Genomic DNA, 16,053 nt, shown 5'->3' on the forward strand with positions numbered 1-16,053 from the left:
CTCTGGCCGGAACTCCTCCCACCTCTCGCGAGATCGCAACCGCGGACTCTCGCGAGGATTGCTCGGGGAGTTCTGACAGAGGCTGCCAAGCGCCGGTCGGCTGAGGGAAGTGACGGTTTCCGTTGGCGGCATCTCCCCGCAGGTAGGAGATGGGGTGAGTAGGGGGCGGGAGGTCCAGGGGACGTTCCGGGTCCCGCGTGACGCGGATTTTGGCCCAGTCTCTCCAGTCCGCCCGGGGACAACCGGATCGGACCTGGCCAGACCCCGTTCGGTCACATCCCAGGCCAGTGGGCCGACGCACATCGCGTTTTAGCCCGCAAGTGTCGATCAGCTCGGGGCCTTTGCTTCATTTTGCCTTTCACTGGGACATTCAGCTAATGCAGGGTTTTTTAAACGGCCGTACTGTTGTCATTTGGAGCTGGAAAATTTGTGGGCCCTGTCCGCTGAGGGGCGGGGATTTGTCCTCTCACAGGCAGCCTGATAGCTTGTGACAAAGTGCTTGGTAACATTGTCTCGAACAAGTTTCCAGGTAACCTCCAAGGAGCAGCCCTAAGCGTGTCCTCTGGACAGTTTGGGATAAATCTGTCACCCAGAGTTTAAAGACTTGGTACACACCTAGGTACTGCCCTTCGATCACAGCCATCTTTCCTGCTACAGATCTTCCTTGTCCCAGTCGTTATCAGCACCAGGTCCTGGCCGTCACCGCGGGCTAATTAGAACTGGCTCACCAGCGATAACCCATTTTCCATCCCCTATCATATCCCTTTTCCTTCGGACCGCATACATTATATTTGAGGGTAAGATCCTGCTGTATCTCACTCCCAACCCCCAGAAAGGCCTTCCCATTTAAACATTCTCTGTTCCTTCAGTAGCTCCTTTCCAGAGCATTCCTTCCAACACACAGTTCAGTTATTGATCCTTTTAAAACGAGATTCCCAGAGGTGCGTATGTTCCCTGGAGCTGTTAAAAGGACATGATCTAGGTACAGCCTCAAATTGGCATTAGGTTTTTGGTTCCTGTATCAGACTACTGCCCCTTATTGAGCTTGCATTAAATGTAAACTTTTGGGTCCTTATAGATGAACTGCTCTTAACCTAGGTTTCTCTCCTATTGTACAGTTTGGGGTTTTTTTTTCCCCCCTGGTTTTTAACTTTTTTTTTTTTTTTTTTTTTTTTTGCGCATTCACTTAAATTCTCTTAACCTGGAGGGATTGTTGAACCTTTGGTGTTGCCTTCCAGTTTATTGGCTGCCCAAGCGTGTTATCCTTCAATGTGATAAATTGTCCCTCACTTAAGCATTCAAAATGTTGGGCTGAACTAGGTTAATGTCACACGATGGTTCCCTGTCAACCGACTTGTACAACTTTTAAGTTCTTTGGGCACTGACATTCAAGTCTGGTAGGAGTGCTCCCTCACTCAACAAATAAAACCAGTGCTGCCTGCACCCCCGTCCCCTTGTAGCTCTGACAGTACCACGGACTTTTCTCGGAGCCACAAATCTCCAGTTTGTTCTCAGGTAGATACCAGGTTACTTCATACAATGATTTGCCATCCCCTGGATTTCTCTTCTAAAACAAAGTCTAGCCATTCAACTTTCTGTCAAACAGTTGTATAAAGCAGCAAAACAAAGGGGGGGGTGACTGTTGTATAAAACAGAAAGTCTAAGTTTGGCAGGGCTTGTTGTCATATAACCAGTACTTTGACTAACCACTTGATTTTTGTCTGGGGATTCACATTAATGAAGTTAATGTAAATTAAAAGCTCCTAGCCTGTGTTCTGACCGAAGACAGGTATTTCATACGTGTTTCTCTTGGTGTTTTAATCTATTCCAAAAGTACTCAGTTACAGAAGAGAAGCCTTTGTTTCTGAAAACTAACCTATCTGAGGTGGTTTGACGGTTTTGTACCTGAGATTTCCCATGTCCCTGATGAGTATACAACCACTTTTGTTAGTCAAAAATAGAAGATTTGCTAACACTTGAAGATCTGTATTTATTGAGGTTTTTGTTGTTTGTTTGTTATTTAAGATACCTGTCTTAAGGTTCCTAGCCCGCCTTTTTGTCACACTTGCTATTAGAAAATCATGCTCTTTGAGGGAGCGCCTGGGTGGCTCAGTGGGTTAAGCCTCTGCCTTTGGCTCAGGTCATGACCTCAGGGTCTTGGGATCGAGCCCCGCATCAGGCTCTCTGCTCAGCGGGAGCCTGCCCCCCCCCCACCCTCCGCCTGCCTCTCTGACTACTTGTGATCTCTCCCTCTCTGTCAAATAAATAATTGAAAAAGAAAAAAAAGGAAAATCATGCTTTTTGAGAAAACTGAAGTTCAGCAGATCTGCATCCTTTGCACCAGGTGACCTTTCTCCCCATCTTCCTGATTGTAGTCTAAGAAGGCTTTTGTTTTTAACTTATTTCACACATTTCCATTCATTTTGTGCTTCACAGCCCCTCTCATGCCCGCCTCACAGATACGTGATTTTTTTTTTTGCGTTCATTACTAGTTAGTGCCCTGTTTCGTACATCATGTACACGCCCTCTTCCAGTTCAAGGTAGTCCAGAGCTTCTGGATCCCCACATTGATTTTAGTTGTCACTCCCTCTCAAACAGCTCAGATCACCTAGCCATCAGGGACAGCTACTGTTTTCATCCCAGGTGAGAGTCCTTGAGTCGACAACTCCCATCAGTGGTTATGGGAGTTTCCTCACAAGTGTGGCAACTTCAACTTCTCACAAAGGTGCTGTTAATCATTTGATCACAGACCTCCCCAGTCAGGCCTCTGAGACTGTGAAGGCGTCAGCACTAGAACCTTCAGAAGGTTCTTTTCTGTGTTGAGGCCAGGTAATCCCAGCATGCCGCTCATTCCTGTGTTCCGGCTTCACCCGACACTGCCCCAGCTACTGCCCCCCTCCTCACGGTTCCATTCCCCAAGTGTGGCGCGCTTACTCTGTACTGGGCTCTGTGGTAAGCATTAGGGAGGCATGCTCGGCCAGAAAACCACTTAGATAACCCTCAGGTTTCCCCAGGTAGCTTCCCCACTGTCCCCCACTTCCTTCCCCTCCCTCCGACCTCTACGGTGCTTTGAAACTCTTGTCCTGGAGTAAGTGAACTCCTTTTTTTCCTCAGTCTCCCTACAGAATGCACCTGCTTTCTGTGAGCACTTCAAATATGTGCTTTTCCCCTCATTCCTGCAGCGTCCTCGGCTCTGACGTGTGTGCTGTCTACTGCTATAACAAAGCTGAAACAGCACAAATATGTTACCTTACATGTGTGTGGCACAGACGTCCACCGCGGGTCTCATTGGGCTGTGTTCCCTTCCGGAGGTTGTCGGGAAGAATCGGTTTCTTTGTGTTCTCCAACTTCCGGAGGCTGTTCGCCTGCCGGCCCTTTCTTCCCCCTTCAACGCTGGCAACGTTGCATCTCCGCGACACCCCTGACCCCCTCTGCCATTGCGCTTCCTTCTGACCTTTTGGCCTCTCTCTTCCACTTTTAAAGACCGTTGTGATTATACTGGGCCCACCTGGCTAGTCCGGGCTGCTCTCCCTGTCCCAAGGTCAGCTGGTGAACCACCTCAGTTCCACCTGCAGCTTTAATGCCCCTCGGCCGGGAAACGAACATTCACAGGTTTTCCGGGTCAGGATGTGGTCAGGGCGGGGCGTGTGGTTCTGGCACCACCACATGCTCAGAATGGACATGTTCATTTCATCCCTCTTTTTTTCCTTATTTCCTTTCCTGGAAAGGAAAGTATCATCTTGATACTCTGCTTGATCACCTCGGTCAGGCATTTGGAAACATCCTTGATTCTTCCCTCTTTCTCAGTTCCCCAATTTAATCCATTGCCAAGTTCTGTGTAGCCATCTCCTCCCCCCTGGAGACTTCGTCTTCTTAGGAGAGGGGTGAAGGGCCCCTACTTTAGGTGATGGGGAAATGGAGCAGACACACACTGTTGGAGCTTACACAGACACAGGCAGCTGCTTCACTTGTACTAAGTAACACTTTGTGGATGGAGGAAAGCGATTGCTTCTTTTGTATCACAGGCTGGAGTACTAAGTAACACTTGCTTCCTGGATGGAGGGAAAGTAGACTTGGCAGAACTTGAAACATTTCAAATCATTGTTACAGAGCCAATACAGAGGCCACAGTCTAATACAGTAGCGACTGACCGCATGTGGCTTTTTAACTAAACAAAGTGAAAAACTCAGTTCTGCGGATACAGTAGCCACCGGTGGCTACCACGCTGGACAGTGCAGATACAGAACGTTTCCCTCCCCGTGGAAAATTGAGTGTATCAGCACAGAATTCTAAAGTGTCTCATCTTTGCCTACCACCTTGGCATAATAAACCTCAAATACTAAGTGATGTAGGCATTCCCTTCCGAGACAATGTGGTTGTTGTCTCCCACAATTTCCATTTCTTCCACTTCACCTTCCAGTTCTGCCCGTAGAGTCGAACAGTCGCGTTACTTATTCAGCTGCTATGAAATCAAATTACTGGCAGTTCAAGTTCTGTCCGGCTGTAGAGTCTATGACCTGATCTTTATGTGGTGTTTCCTCGGTTCCCTGTTTATCGTCACCTTGCACTGACACTACGCAGGCATGGGGATGAGGGTTTTCTTCCTTAGATGTATATTGTTTTCAGCCGCTGCTTAAATGTTTGTGTGGCAGAAATGAACCCTTCCCTTGGCAAACTCCAGCTGCAAACCCCTATTCCAATTAAGGACATCATTGTCGACTTTGTTCAGATTGAAAGTTCTCATCCCTTTGCCTCTTGACAATTTCTTTCAATCTCGAGAACTGTTGCTACTTCTGCTGGCTTTGCAGAGCTTTCACATCATTCCTGCCTGTCTTGTTATCCAGTTTCACTATTGGGGCCTTTCCCCGCATCTTTGCATCTTTCCCCTAAGACACTTGCTGTAAAGGATCAGATGGTCTCCGTTGCAGCTGCTCAATCCGTCATTTTGTCATCGGGCAAGGCCGCCTTCAGCAACAATAAAAGGATGGACAAGGCCGGATTTGGCCTGCAGGATGCAGTGTCCCAACACCTGCCCCGAGTGACATTCTAAATTCCCTTTACCTCATCATGCCAAAAGAACATCTTATTTGCCTCTTCTTCCAGTCATGGGCCTTCCAATTTCAGAGTTCAGAGTGCCAGTTGGGCCTTGATTTCCTTAACAACGGAGGTTGTATTCATTAGGAAAACATTTCAGGTTTTCTCATGTTCAGTGTGATTCAGCAGGAGTCCCAGTGAGGCTTGATGAGCCCTGGGCTCTGACACACCTCACCATACCCGCCCTGAGGGGGTGTACTCTCGGTGAGCCAGGTGGCTGCCCCATGTGGAGGCCTTAAGGGTCAGCCCGTCTCTGCATGTGTGTGCTCCTCTGTGTCGTTCTAGAGAGCCAGATACCGTGCCTGGTGCTTCACATGCATTACACTGTATAATCCTCAAGGTCACTGTAAGGGATCTCTGATGGTTGCCTCTGTCTCACAGGGGAGGAAACTGGCATTGGGAGTTTAAGGACTGTGCCTGTGGTCATGTTTCCAGTCGGCAGAGGTAGACCCGAACCTAGCTTTGTCTGATTCCAAAGACCCTGTGCTAGACGTACATAAATACGTACATAAATCCTTCCACCCATCTGTCTGTTCATCCAGATTTTGATTGTGCTAAAAGCCACAGAATCCCTGATTCCCCCCGCAACCAACCCCACCCCCAACACTTTCTCTTCATTCCCTTAGCAAACCTATAAACACCAATTCTAAGATTTCTTAACACCTCAAGTGTCTTTCTTTTTGGATTATGGTTTCTTTCATCTTTTCTAGAATACAAAATTGTATCTTCTTTTTTTTTTTTTTTTCCCTTTTAGTAATCCCTATATCCAGTATGCGGCTTGAACTCACAACCCCAACATCGAGAGTCACACACACACACCACCGACCAAGCCAGCCGGGCGTCCCATGTCTTCCCTTCTTACGAATGCTGTTTGGGGAGGCATATCATAGGCTCTTGCATTTGCAGAGACTTAGATTGATAGCATACATTGTTCAGGTAGAAAGAAGACAAAATCAGCACCCTTTATCAATTTCTCCCAGTGTTAGTGCTAGTAATGCTAACTGGTCCCGTCCAAGTTTGTTCCAGCTTGCTCCGAATGTTCTTTTGGGGTCATGAGAATGTTGTTTTTACGATTTTGTATTAGAAGTCTTCCAGTTTCCCTGTGAAAATAAGGTACTGGATTCTATAGGACATATCACAGACCTAATTTGTATAGTCCCAAAGCCATTTGTCTATGGCGATAGACTAGAAGACGTGACAGGCTTTGTGGTCTCCTCTTCTACAATGTCAGGTTTAGGTAAAAAATTGAATTCTAGACTTCTTGTTAACAGTTTTTCATTTTCAGTATGGAGTACTGAAAACATGTTATTTTCATTTAACTAGGAGCTATATATTGAAGACAATGTCTGGAAGCTTCTACTTTGTAATTGTGGGCCACCATGATAATCCGGTTTTTGAAATGGAATTTTTGCCAGCTGGAAAAGCAGAATCCAAAGTGCGTATGGAACCTTACAAAATTCTGTAAGAATCGTTATGTTGTTGTAATGGTAATGGTGTGGCACAAGTTGACAGCTGGGAGAGACCCGGACAGATGAGGTAACTGGAGTCCGCCACAATTAAATGGGGCTTGCCCCACAGTCCCACAGGTTGAAAGAAGCTAGCCAGGGAACGGTCTCTGAGTGGTTGACTCATCCTTTGATTCACCACACACTTGGCACATACTAACTAGCAGGATGCTCTGGGTCTCTGCTCTGCTGTGTAGTTCACTGTGTCACCCGTTTTGAAAAGCTGCTTGCTCCCTGAGCACCTAGGAACATAGTCCACCTGTTGTGGGACCAGAAGCACAGTTGTTACTGACTGGAAATGCCATGGAGAGCCCATTCCGTCCAGGGGAATTACACTGCTCGTCAGGACATACGGAGGAGGGCCATCTGCACCTGGGAGGGCTAAGAGAGACCCTTGCTTCCACGCCCCTCTGGCCCTGAGACTCCAGCAGCTTTCAGTGCCCTTCTGCCCCCGCTGCTGGCTGGGTGGAGCCCGCATGCCATTCTCCCCAGTGACACCACCCAACTTCCTTGTTGCCAGTAATGGTTCCAGAAAAACAAGCTCCGTTCAAGAACATGCCATTCAGAGTAAACATGTAGAATCTTGAGATGAGGATACTTGGGGCCCTTCCATCTTTCTGCACTGCTCCATATTGCTCATAAAAAGTTGGGCTGTGTTTCTCCCAACTCCAAAATAAGCTTTCGTGTCCCTTAAGAATTGACTTTTGAAATTAACTGTACCACATCCAGTGTGTGATGCTTTTCAACTATTTAAATCTTGCCACAAAAATAAGATAGAAATGTGGTAAAGGTATTCTCTGTCAGGTGGCTGTTGCTACATTATGGCCCCACATTCCTGTGAGCACGGTGCTTATTAGAACTTGCTACTGAGGCTTCTCCGTAGCAGCGGCTGCTTTGTGGTACAGGGCTACTTACATAGTTTCTGTGGACCTGTGGGAGGCAAAGCTGTGCCTGTAGAAACACTCTGTGGCATGACTTGCCCTTAGTTCCTTCTCCTGCTACCACTCACCTTAAAGCATTTCTACATTTTTCTTCTAATTGATGATCCCATGGAAAACACTGCTGTAAGCCAGACACAAAACACATCGATTTCTCTAGGGACGAAATTAGCTTCGTCATGGTGATGTGAGTGGAGTAAACATGCCTGAGCTGTGCAGGGGATTCCAAGCAACTGGCAGCCTTCCTCCAGCCCCGTCCCAGGAACAGCCTCTGCAGCAGGGAGGTCATATGACGTTGCCTTTCCCAGGGCTGGCATAACAGAGCACCACAAACCGGGCAGCTTAGAGTAAAAGCAGCTCATTGTCTCATGGCCTGGAGGCCAGAAGTCCAAGCACAATGCATCTAGGCAGGGCCAGGCCCCCTGTGAAGCTGCCAGGGGAACATCTGTTCCAGGCCTCTCTCTTAGCTTCTGGTAGTTCCTTGGCTTGTGGCCACAGAACCCCAGTCTTCACATGGCATTCTTGCTGTGTGTCCGTCCCTACATGCCCCTCTTTCATAACTATGCCAGTGACGCTGGATCAGGGCCGTCCCACTCTAGCACGCTAACGACAGCTGCAGTGACCCGCTCTCCAAAGGCGGCCACGTTCTGAGGTACTGGGTGGGGCGCTGGGTGGTTAGGACGTGAACAGAAGAATTCAGCTCAACCCGTTAATGGAAGTCTTCATGAAAAGCTTATTTTGAAATAATTCCACAGGGATAAGACTCCCGGGTTGTGAATTCCCTCTCCACAGTATGGGGGACTGTCCCACCTCCAGTTAAGCCCACGAAAAGGGCACTCAGCTCTGACAGGACTGTCTCCTGATGTTGAGACCGGTGACGACTCACAGCTGGGGCTGAGCATGGCCTCCTGCCACTCCCAGGTCCCCCTGTCACTAAGCTCCATTCACCTGAAAGAGGCCAACGCCAAGCCTGTAAGAGTGCCGCCTCCTCAGCTGTCTCCGCTCGCCAAGGGTCACTGTGTCCCAAGGCCTTCCCTGCCCTTTTCCCCTGCTGACCCTGAGCCCCATGCCGATGTCACTTCTGTGTAGCTCCCCTTCGCCGCCTCCTTAGCTCTCCAGCCTACCACCACCTGTCCGCTAGCCAGAGCCACTTAAATGTTTTTTCATAAATGCGTATTATTTATTAATTATTTTATAAGTTATTTATTCATAAATATGTATTTTTCAAAAAATAAATTTTTTCCTCTAAAAAGATATGAGGGTGTTTAAAGCAGAATCTCTATTTTTAACCTACTGTACTTCACACACTGAAATAATTACCAAATTTCATAATTTCCTTCTTGCAAAATTAAAAAAAAAATCTATATTGTTTCTTGAACACCATTTCATTTATTAATTGGCTGTTTCTATTTGTTGAGTCTTAGATAGCAAACAGAAAAGAATATGATGTGAAAACACTTAAGATCTTTTCTAATTCCCATGACAGTAATAAATGAAGTAGCAGCAGAAAATGCTCCCTCCCCCCAAGAAGACTATGTATAGAATTTCCAGAATGAAATGTTCGTGTTCTCGATGCTGTCTGGAAATGTTAATCTGGTGCTACTCACGTTGTCCTCTAGGACGATCATCGTCATCTGAACCAGTTCATAGCTCATGCTGCTCTTGACCTCGTAGACGAGAACATGTGGCTGTCCAACAACATGTACTTGAAAACTGTGGACAAGTTCAATGAGTGGTTTGTTTCGGCATTTGTTACTGCAGGTCATATCCTTATCTTTTACAAAAAGATGTCTACCTAAAGGTTGGGTAACAGACTAGAACAACATGGGACATAGATGCCAGACTGTGAGTCTGTGGACTTAATTGTCAGGTAAAAACTGCCATTTATGGGGCTACTGTTATTTGGAGGGGGGAAGCATTTGTTTAATATTTTTAACAGATAATTCTGTTTAACAGATACTTTTAGAACCAAGTCTCAAATAAAGCTATGGTCAAGCTGAACCATTAGGTTGATTTTACTTCATTCCGTAGTGACTTTCTAACTTAGAAAGATTGTGTCCTCTGATAAAAGTTACCTAACTTCAAACGCAGTTTACATATTTGGCTTTTCCATCACGAAATACAATGCATGTGACTCATTTGAAGGATATCGTATCACCTGACAACTTTCCATTTTTCATTTCTATTAAGATTATACCTTAATTATTTCACATATGAGATTTATTATGCTCCATGACATAAGGCAAGAAGACGGGATAAAGAATTTCTTCACTGATGTCTATGATTTATACATAAAGGTATGGTATGCTCCCTAACTTTTTAAATTTGATTGTAAAAAGGGATTCCAACAGGAAACTGGCCTGTGGCAGTAACTCCCTTGTACTGTGGTTTTCATCTCAGACTAGTTCCCCCCCAGTCAGAATGACCCCTGGAAGCTCCCTCACAGGCAAGACTTCACCACCAGGCTAACATGTATTTAGGACAGAATTCATGGTAGTTGTTTTTAAACGGGTTTCAGTTTCCCCCTTTGGCACATACAGTTGATTTTATTAGGGAACCCTAAAAAGAGAAGGAAGCAAGCTACAAAAAGGAAATTGCTTCATAATTTTAATCTAAAATGTTCTCCATCTACTTTACAAGTAAGTTACACAGCAATGATTATAGATCATAAACTGTCAGGAAGTTTACCAAATAGTCTTTGAAGGGTAATGGTGCCACTCACATTTCTTAATATTTAGAAAAAACAAAACAGTAGTAGGATGTCTGTGGTTAAACTGCAGGGCTAACAGTCTGCTCCTATTAATTTTAAATGGTCTGTATTTAGACAAGATTTTTTGCATATCAGCACAGTTAATATTCCTGGTCAGATTTAGCAAATAAAAATATTTAGCTCTTAAAAAGATAAGACAACATCAAGTAGATTAAGGTATAAAAACTATTTAACGCCTTTGCCTAATTAGTGATTCCATTTGACAGTTTTCTCACATGTATTATGATACACATTATACTATTTAAGAACCTGATCATTTAGCCTGTGTTAAAGGAGTGTATTCAAAACCTGATTGTTAAAAATTACTATATAAGGGTAATTTAATATAGCAGCAATGTGGTATAAATTTTTTTTTAAACTATGAGCATATGGTGGATTTTTAGTTTTATGCAGCCAAAGGGCCTTATAGATAAACCAATACATTTATAATTAATGTGAGTAGATTAGTATTTCACATGGAGAGTGAATCCTGAAAGTTCTTTAGCTCACAGAGGAATGCTGATCATACCACCATTAGTTTTGCCACAGGCACTTCTCAAAACTGAAACACGAAATCAAAAATCTCCTCAAGGGGCCATTACTATTTAACAGAACATAAAAATGTGGCCTTCAGACTTTTGTTTTAGATGTCTTTGATGATTTAATTTAGAACTTTAATTTCCTTCTAGAGATCTAGGATTTGTCAGCCTTTGTACTTTGACAAGCTTACTAATACCTTCTTCTTTCCTAGTTTGCCATGAATCCATTTTATGAACCCAATTCTCCTATTCGATCAAGCGCATTTGACAGAAAAGTTCAGTTTCTTGGGAAGAAACACCTTTTAAGTTGAATGCGGAAAAATCTGGAAATAAACAATACCACTACAATGGGGTATTCTCAGGAATGTGTACGTTGTAAGTAACTTGACTAAATAGCCTGGAAGTTTTACTTGTAGTCTAAATTTATCTAAACCTAATGAATTCCTTGTATTATTTCAAAACAGTACATTCAGTTTCTTAACGATTGTCAACAGATTATCAATATTTGCTTGTGAACAGTGTTATTTATAAACTCTTTATAACCTTGAAAATATCTTTATTCTAAAACTTAAAGATGAGCTTTTGACTTTACTCATTCAGACAGCTTGATCTTGATGTCACAATTCAGAACTCAATGTCCTTGTCAAGATTTTGGTAGACAGATTTAAAAGTTTCTGCTATAGGGAATGAAGCTGATAGCGTGTGCATGGGTTTCCATACATCTATACTGTTATAAAACCACGCAGGCAGTATACATAGCACTCCACAAGAGGCCGAAGCAAGCAGCTTTTGCGGTGCCAAACACCAAGGCCTGTCTCTGTCAGAGTGATTCTGCTATACATCAAGAATCCATGTTGTAGAATGGGAGGCTGGGACCAAAGTGACAGGTTATGTTCTTATATTGTCTTTCCCTCCGACAGTAAACTAAAGTAAGCGAACTTGTTGACAGTTATAATAGTAAAAAGTTGTAATTCTGGAATTGTAAACAAAGAAGTTTATATTACATTAACATTTGCATTCTTAGCTTTTTTAGGCTGTACACCAAGGGGGTGGGGAGTGGTCTGTAACCAGTGGGATCTTACTGTAAACTAGTAAATGTCCATTTAAAAACAAGTTACAACCAGATATGTTCTGTGCTAATTGTGAGCACTTAATTTTTTTCCATCCTGAGTAACTTGAGCAAGTAGTTCTAAGTTTGGTCTCATACCCTTGTGTGAAATTGCTACCATAATGTTTTACCCTACCTATTTATTTGATTTCTTTAATAAAGATGTTTGTCCAAGATTATGGAAGTTTGGTCAAGTTTTGAAAGTGTTGCTTACGCTGCTACCGCTACTGTTTTAGTCCTGTTCCCCCTAGTGAGAGTCTACAAGCTATTACCTTAACCCATTTTCTAGAACTCAGATGCCCTCAAACTAGGTACCAGAGCTTTGGGAGCGGGAAGATACCCCGCTAGAAATCGAGGAGTGGTTTGAGCCGTGCTCACTGCAGAGACCCCAGCGTGTGTACTTAGCGCATCCCGCCGGCTCTGCCCTCCGTGAACAGACCGCGCGGAGAGCAGCAGGAGGTTTCGGGCGCCCTGCAGACCCTGCAAACCCTGCAGACCCCGAGCCCTTCCTCTAAGCTCGTGAGGGAAGCGGGAACAAGGACCGCAGGCCCCGCGTGAGTAAGTCAGTGCAGTCTAGCACCGAGCTGTGCGTGTGCAGGAGCGTGAAGCCAGCCCACTGCCACGCGTGGGCGCGGATGGGACGCCAGACGTGAGCTGCACTGGACGAGCACGTGGGCCACGACGGTGCAGGGGAAGCTGCCCCGGGCACACGGACAGCACGGTGCGAGGGGACGGGTGTGAGGGGACGAACCAGGGGCTGGTACTTAAGAAAGCAGAGAAGCCAGCAAAGCTTCGATCTGGTCATACGGGACATCACACAGGTTCAGGAACACAAGAGCGAAGGGATAACATCACGAGCGCCCCGGGCATGAGGCCTGCTGAGCACACGTGTGTCAGCACCACGTCAGGGCTATGTTCGCTCACCCAGAGGCACCCAAAGATGATGCACAGCTCTGATCCTGTCCTCTTCCATTTCCCAGATGCTTCGCCGGTGCCCACGTTTTCCTCATCTGTAGAGGGGGATGGATTTCTGCCCTGCCCGCACTATACCTGTGTTCTTTCACGTTTCACTCAGTCAGCCCTTTCTGGTCGCCAGTCCACAGTGGTGGCTTTGCACAATCCACAGACAGTGCGCGGGTCCACTTTTTCCATCTCACTGGCCCCAAGCCACGGGTGTCCACGGCGTCATGATATGCAAACGCAAGGGAAAGCTTACACAGGTTTCTACAGAAATGTAAAACTCAAGGCTTTCTCTTAAGGGACATCTAGGACGTTTTCACTTCCACTAGGGAATTCTTCCCAAGGTGACAGACATTCCCCCACTGATGGGACTGGACTTTTCCATCTTGCACACTGCACCCCGTTATTTGCCACGCGGGCTGCAAACGTACGACTGTCCGTTCTCCAAGTTCGGTCGTCCGCCTTTGCCGTAACACTGAACGGTCTCGAAGGCTTTACGGGAGTAGAACACAGCAGCACACGCTGTCACAGAGCTGGTCGGACGCCGTGTGACGAGCACGGGCACTGGACCACTGGGGCCTTCCCTCGCCACACTGGGGCGCACGCAGACCGGTCCTCCCGCTGGCTTCCCGGGGGCTCTGCAGCTCCTTCCACCAGCCCTGCTGCCTCGGGCGCCGACTGCTTTCTTCCCCAACTCCTGTTTTCTTGGTATTTCTCATCTTTCTTTAGGTAACACCAGCCAATCAAAAGACTTCTTTGTTCCTAAAAGATTTCTCACTTCCTAAAAACAAGAGAGTCCGATCTGCAGCTACCTCTCCCGGCTCGAAGAGCTTTCCCCCTCGGTTCGTTGTAGTCTCTTTGAAGGCCGCAGCTCCTGGCAGCTCTGTTCCTCCTCCATGGTCCCACTTCCGTCCTGCGCTCGGTCAGCCAGCCTCGCTCCCGGGATCCCTCCGAGTCACGGTGTTCCATGGCATCACTGTCCTCGCTTGCCAGCCTGTCTTTACACACATGAAGATCTGTTCCCTTGGCCATTTCTTGCCTCCCAGCTCTAGAACGTCTTAAATATTTCGCTGAAAAAAAAGTTACTGAAAAGCTACTTGGACTTTTTTTTTTTTTTAAGATGTTGTCAGAGCACAAAGCAGGGGTAACAGCAGGCGGAGAGGGAGAAGCAGGCTTCCCGCTGGGCAGGGAGCCTGATGTGGGACTCTAACCCAGGACCCCGGGATCATGACTTGAGCCGAAGGCAGACCCTGAACTGACCGAGCTACCCAGATGTCCCTGCTTCTGAATTTTTTTAAAACCCCCAAAGTATTAGTTAAATCTATGTAAGAATCAAAACTACACATTATGTAAATACCTACACACACACACACACACACACACACACACAATATGGGCTGAATTGTGTCCCCTCAAAATACGTATGTTAATAGCCCTAGCCCCCAGTCCCTCAGAATGTGACTCTATTTGGAGACAGGGCCTTTAAAGAGGTAATTAAGTCAAAACAAGCCCACTAATCCAATCTGATTGGTGTCTTTTGAGAGGGGGAAATTTGGACACAGAGATATGGTGGCATGGGTGGGGGGTGGGGGAGAATGCTGCACACAGAGTCAACGTCATCTGCAGGCCAGAGAGAGAGAGAGAGACCTTAGGACAAACTAAACCTACCAACACCTTGATCTTGGACATACAGCCCCCAGAACTGTGAGAAAAATTCCCACTGTTTAAGCCACCAAGTCTGCATTTTGTTACGGCAGCGCTAGCAAACTAATACAATATGCTTCCCTTACATACGAAATATCTATCTTGATACCCAAGAAATAGACACGTGCTGCCTCCACAGACAGGAACTGGGTAGCCAGGGTACAGATATCTGTCTCTTTAGTCTTATTACTTTTTTTTTTAAGATTTTATTTGACAGAGATCACAAGCAGGCAGAGAGGGGGGAAGCAGGCTCCCTGCCGAGCAGAGAGCCTGATGCGGGGCTCGATCCCAGGACCCTGAGATCATGACCCGAGCCGAAGGCAGAGGCTTAACCCACTGAACCACCCAGGTGCCCTCTTAAGTCTTATGATTTTGAAACGTGACTCATCTATTCAAAAAATGAACAGAAAATTTATTCCTGGGTCACCTGGGTGGCTCAGTCGTTAAACGTCTGCCATCGGCTCAGGTCATGATCCCAGGGTCCTGGGATCCAGTCCCACATCAGACTCCCTGCTCAGCGGGAGGCCTGCTTCTCCCTCTCCCACTCCCCCTGCTTATGCTCCCTCTCTGTCTCTCTGTCAAATAAATTTTTAAAATCTTAAAAAAAAAAATTTACTCCTAATACCCACTGTTGAATAAGGTGTGGGAAATTGGTACTTTCAGATAGTGCTGCTGGATGTCTGTCACTAGAGAACAGTCTGAATAAATTGGTAAACATCCGTACAGCTGATGAGGTAAATATACTGTAATAAAGTATGTTCACATATATTAAGAGGAAATAGCAAGCCACAAAGCCATGGGGACACTTTAGACTGGGGGGGTGGGAGGCAGGAAGCAAATCCCCTAGAGAAAAAAGAAAGAATATATAATATACACCAATTTGTTAATGGATTCCTATTTCAGTTTTTTTGATGGAGGATTACAGTTTGGGGAGCGGGGATTGATTATAAATACTAAAAGCAACAACTGCCTCTAAGCGGAGAACATGAAGAGATTTAATTTCCCCATAATTCAAAATGTCAAAATGTTTTGCCTATAGCCAAATTGTTCTGTTAGGAGAGGAGACTGTCAAAAGCTTAGCTTACTGAATGATACTGTTGTTCTTTTCCAGGGACTCCCCATGAGCAGGACATGCTAACCCGGACCTGGCACGTCCTGACAACCGTCAGTGGGTTGGTTTGCCTCTGCAGGATGGGACAGGCACAAACGCAGGGTATATGAACTTTACCTGCAAAAAGACTACAAATCGCTTTATCAAAATCTCCTTGAGTAGAAATCACTCAACAGTGTTCAATGATAGGGAAGGCATTACATATGTGACCTAACAAAGATGTCGTTTATCCTCACACGAAGTACAATCCTTAGTATTTCCTCCAGGAGTGATCAAGTTGGCTTCTGTTTTGGGGGTGGGGAGCCCACACGTGACACACGAATGAGTACTAGTGAGAGCAATTCT

At 45.8% G+C, this 16,053-nt stretch overlaps 1 protein-coding gene across 3 annotated transcripts; it reads left to right on the top strand.

Annotated features, from left to right (window-relative positions):
- The first annotated feature begins 42 nt into the window (after positions 1-42).
- Positions 43-12,109, top strand: TRAPPC2 (trafficking protein particle complex subunit 2). Of its 3 annotated transcripts, none has more exons than XM_044235277.1 (6): positions 43-154; positions 658-797; positions 6,418-6,529; positions 9,157-9,301; positions 9,749-9,834; positions 11,038-12,109. In XM_044235277.1, the coding sequence occupies exons 3-6, from the start codon at positions 6,437-6,439 to the stop codon at positions 11,134-11,136; spliced, it is 423 nt and encodes a 140-aa protein (XP_044091212.1). In that variant the 5' UTR covers positions 43-154; positions 658-797; positions 6,418-6,436; the 3' UTR covers positions 11,137-12,109. The 3 variants fall into 3 exon arrangements, with proteins under 3 accessions (XP_044091212.1, XP_044091211.1, XP_044091210.1); XM_044235276.1 differs by having other exon boundaries at positions 43-142; XM_044235275.1 differs by lacking the exon at positions 658-797 and having other exon boundaries at positions 43-142.
- Positions 12,110-16,053: the final 3,944 nt, after the last annotated feature.

This window comes from Neovison vison, chromosome X (genome assembly GCF_020171115.1).
Source record: "Neovison vison isolate M4711 chromosome X, ASM_NN_V1, whole genome shotgun sequence".
In the NCBI taxonomy this organism is placed as follows: domain Eukaryota; kingdom Metazoa; phylum Chordata; class Mammalia; order Carnivora; family Mustelidae; genus Neogale; species Neogale vison.

Bases quoted from the DNA above. Each gene is read 5' to 3' on its own strand.
- TRAPPC2 (XM_044235277.1), top strand. From the start codon at position 6,437: ATGTCTGGAAGCTTCTACTTTGTAATTGTGGGCCACCATGATAATCCG. The intron at 6,530-9,156 runs GTGCGTATGGAA...GTTGTCCTCTAG, and splicing joins CTGGAAAAGCAGAATCCAAA to GACGATCATCGTCATCTGAA. The intron at 9,302-9,748 runs ATATCCTTATCT...TAATTATTTCAC, and splicing joins GGCATTTGTTACTGCAGGTC to ATATGAGATTTATTATGCTC.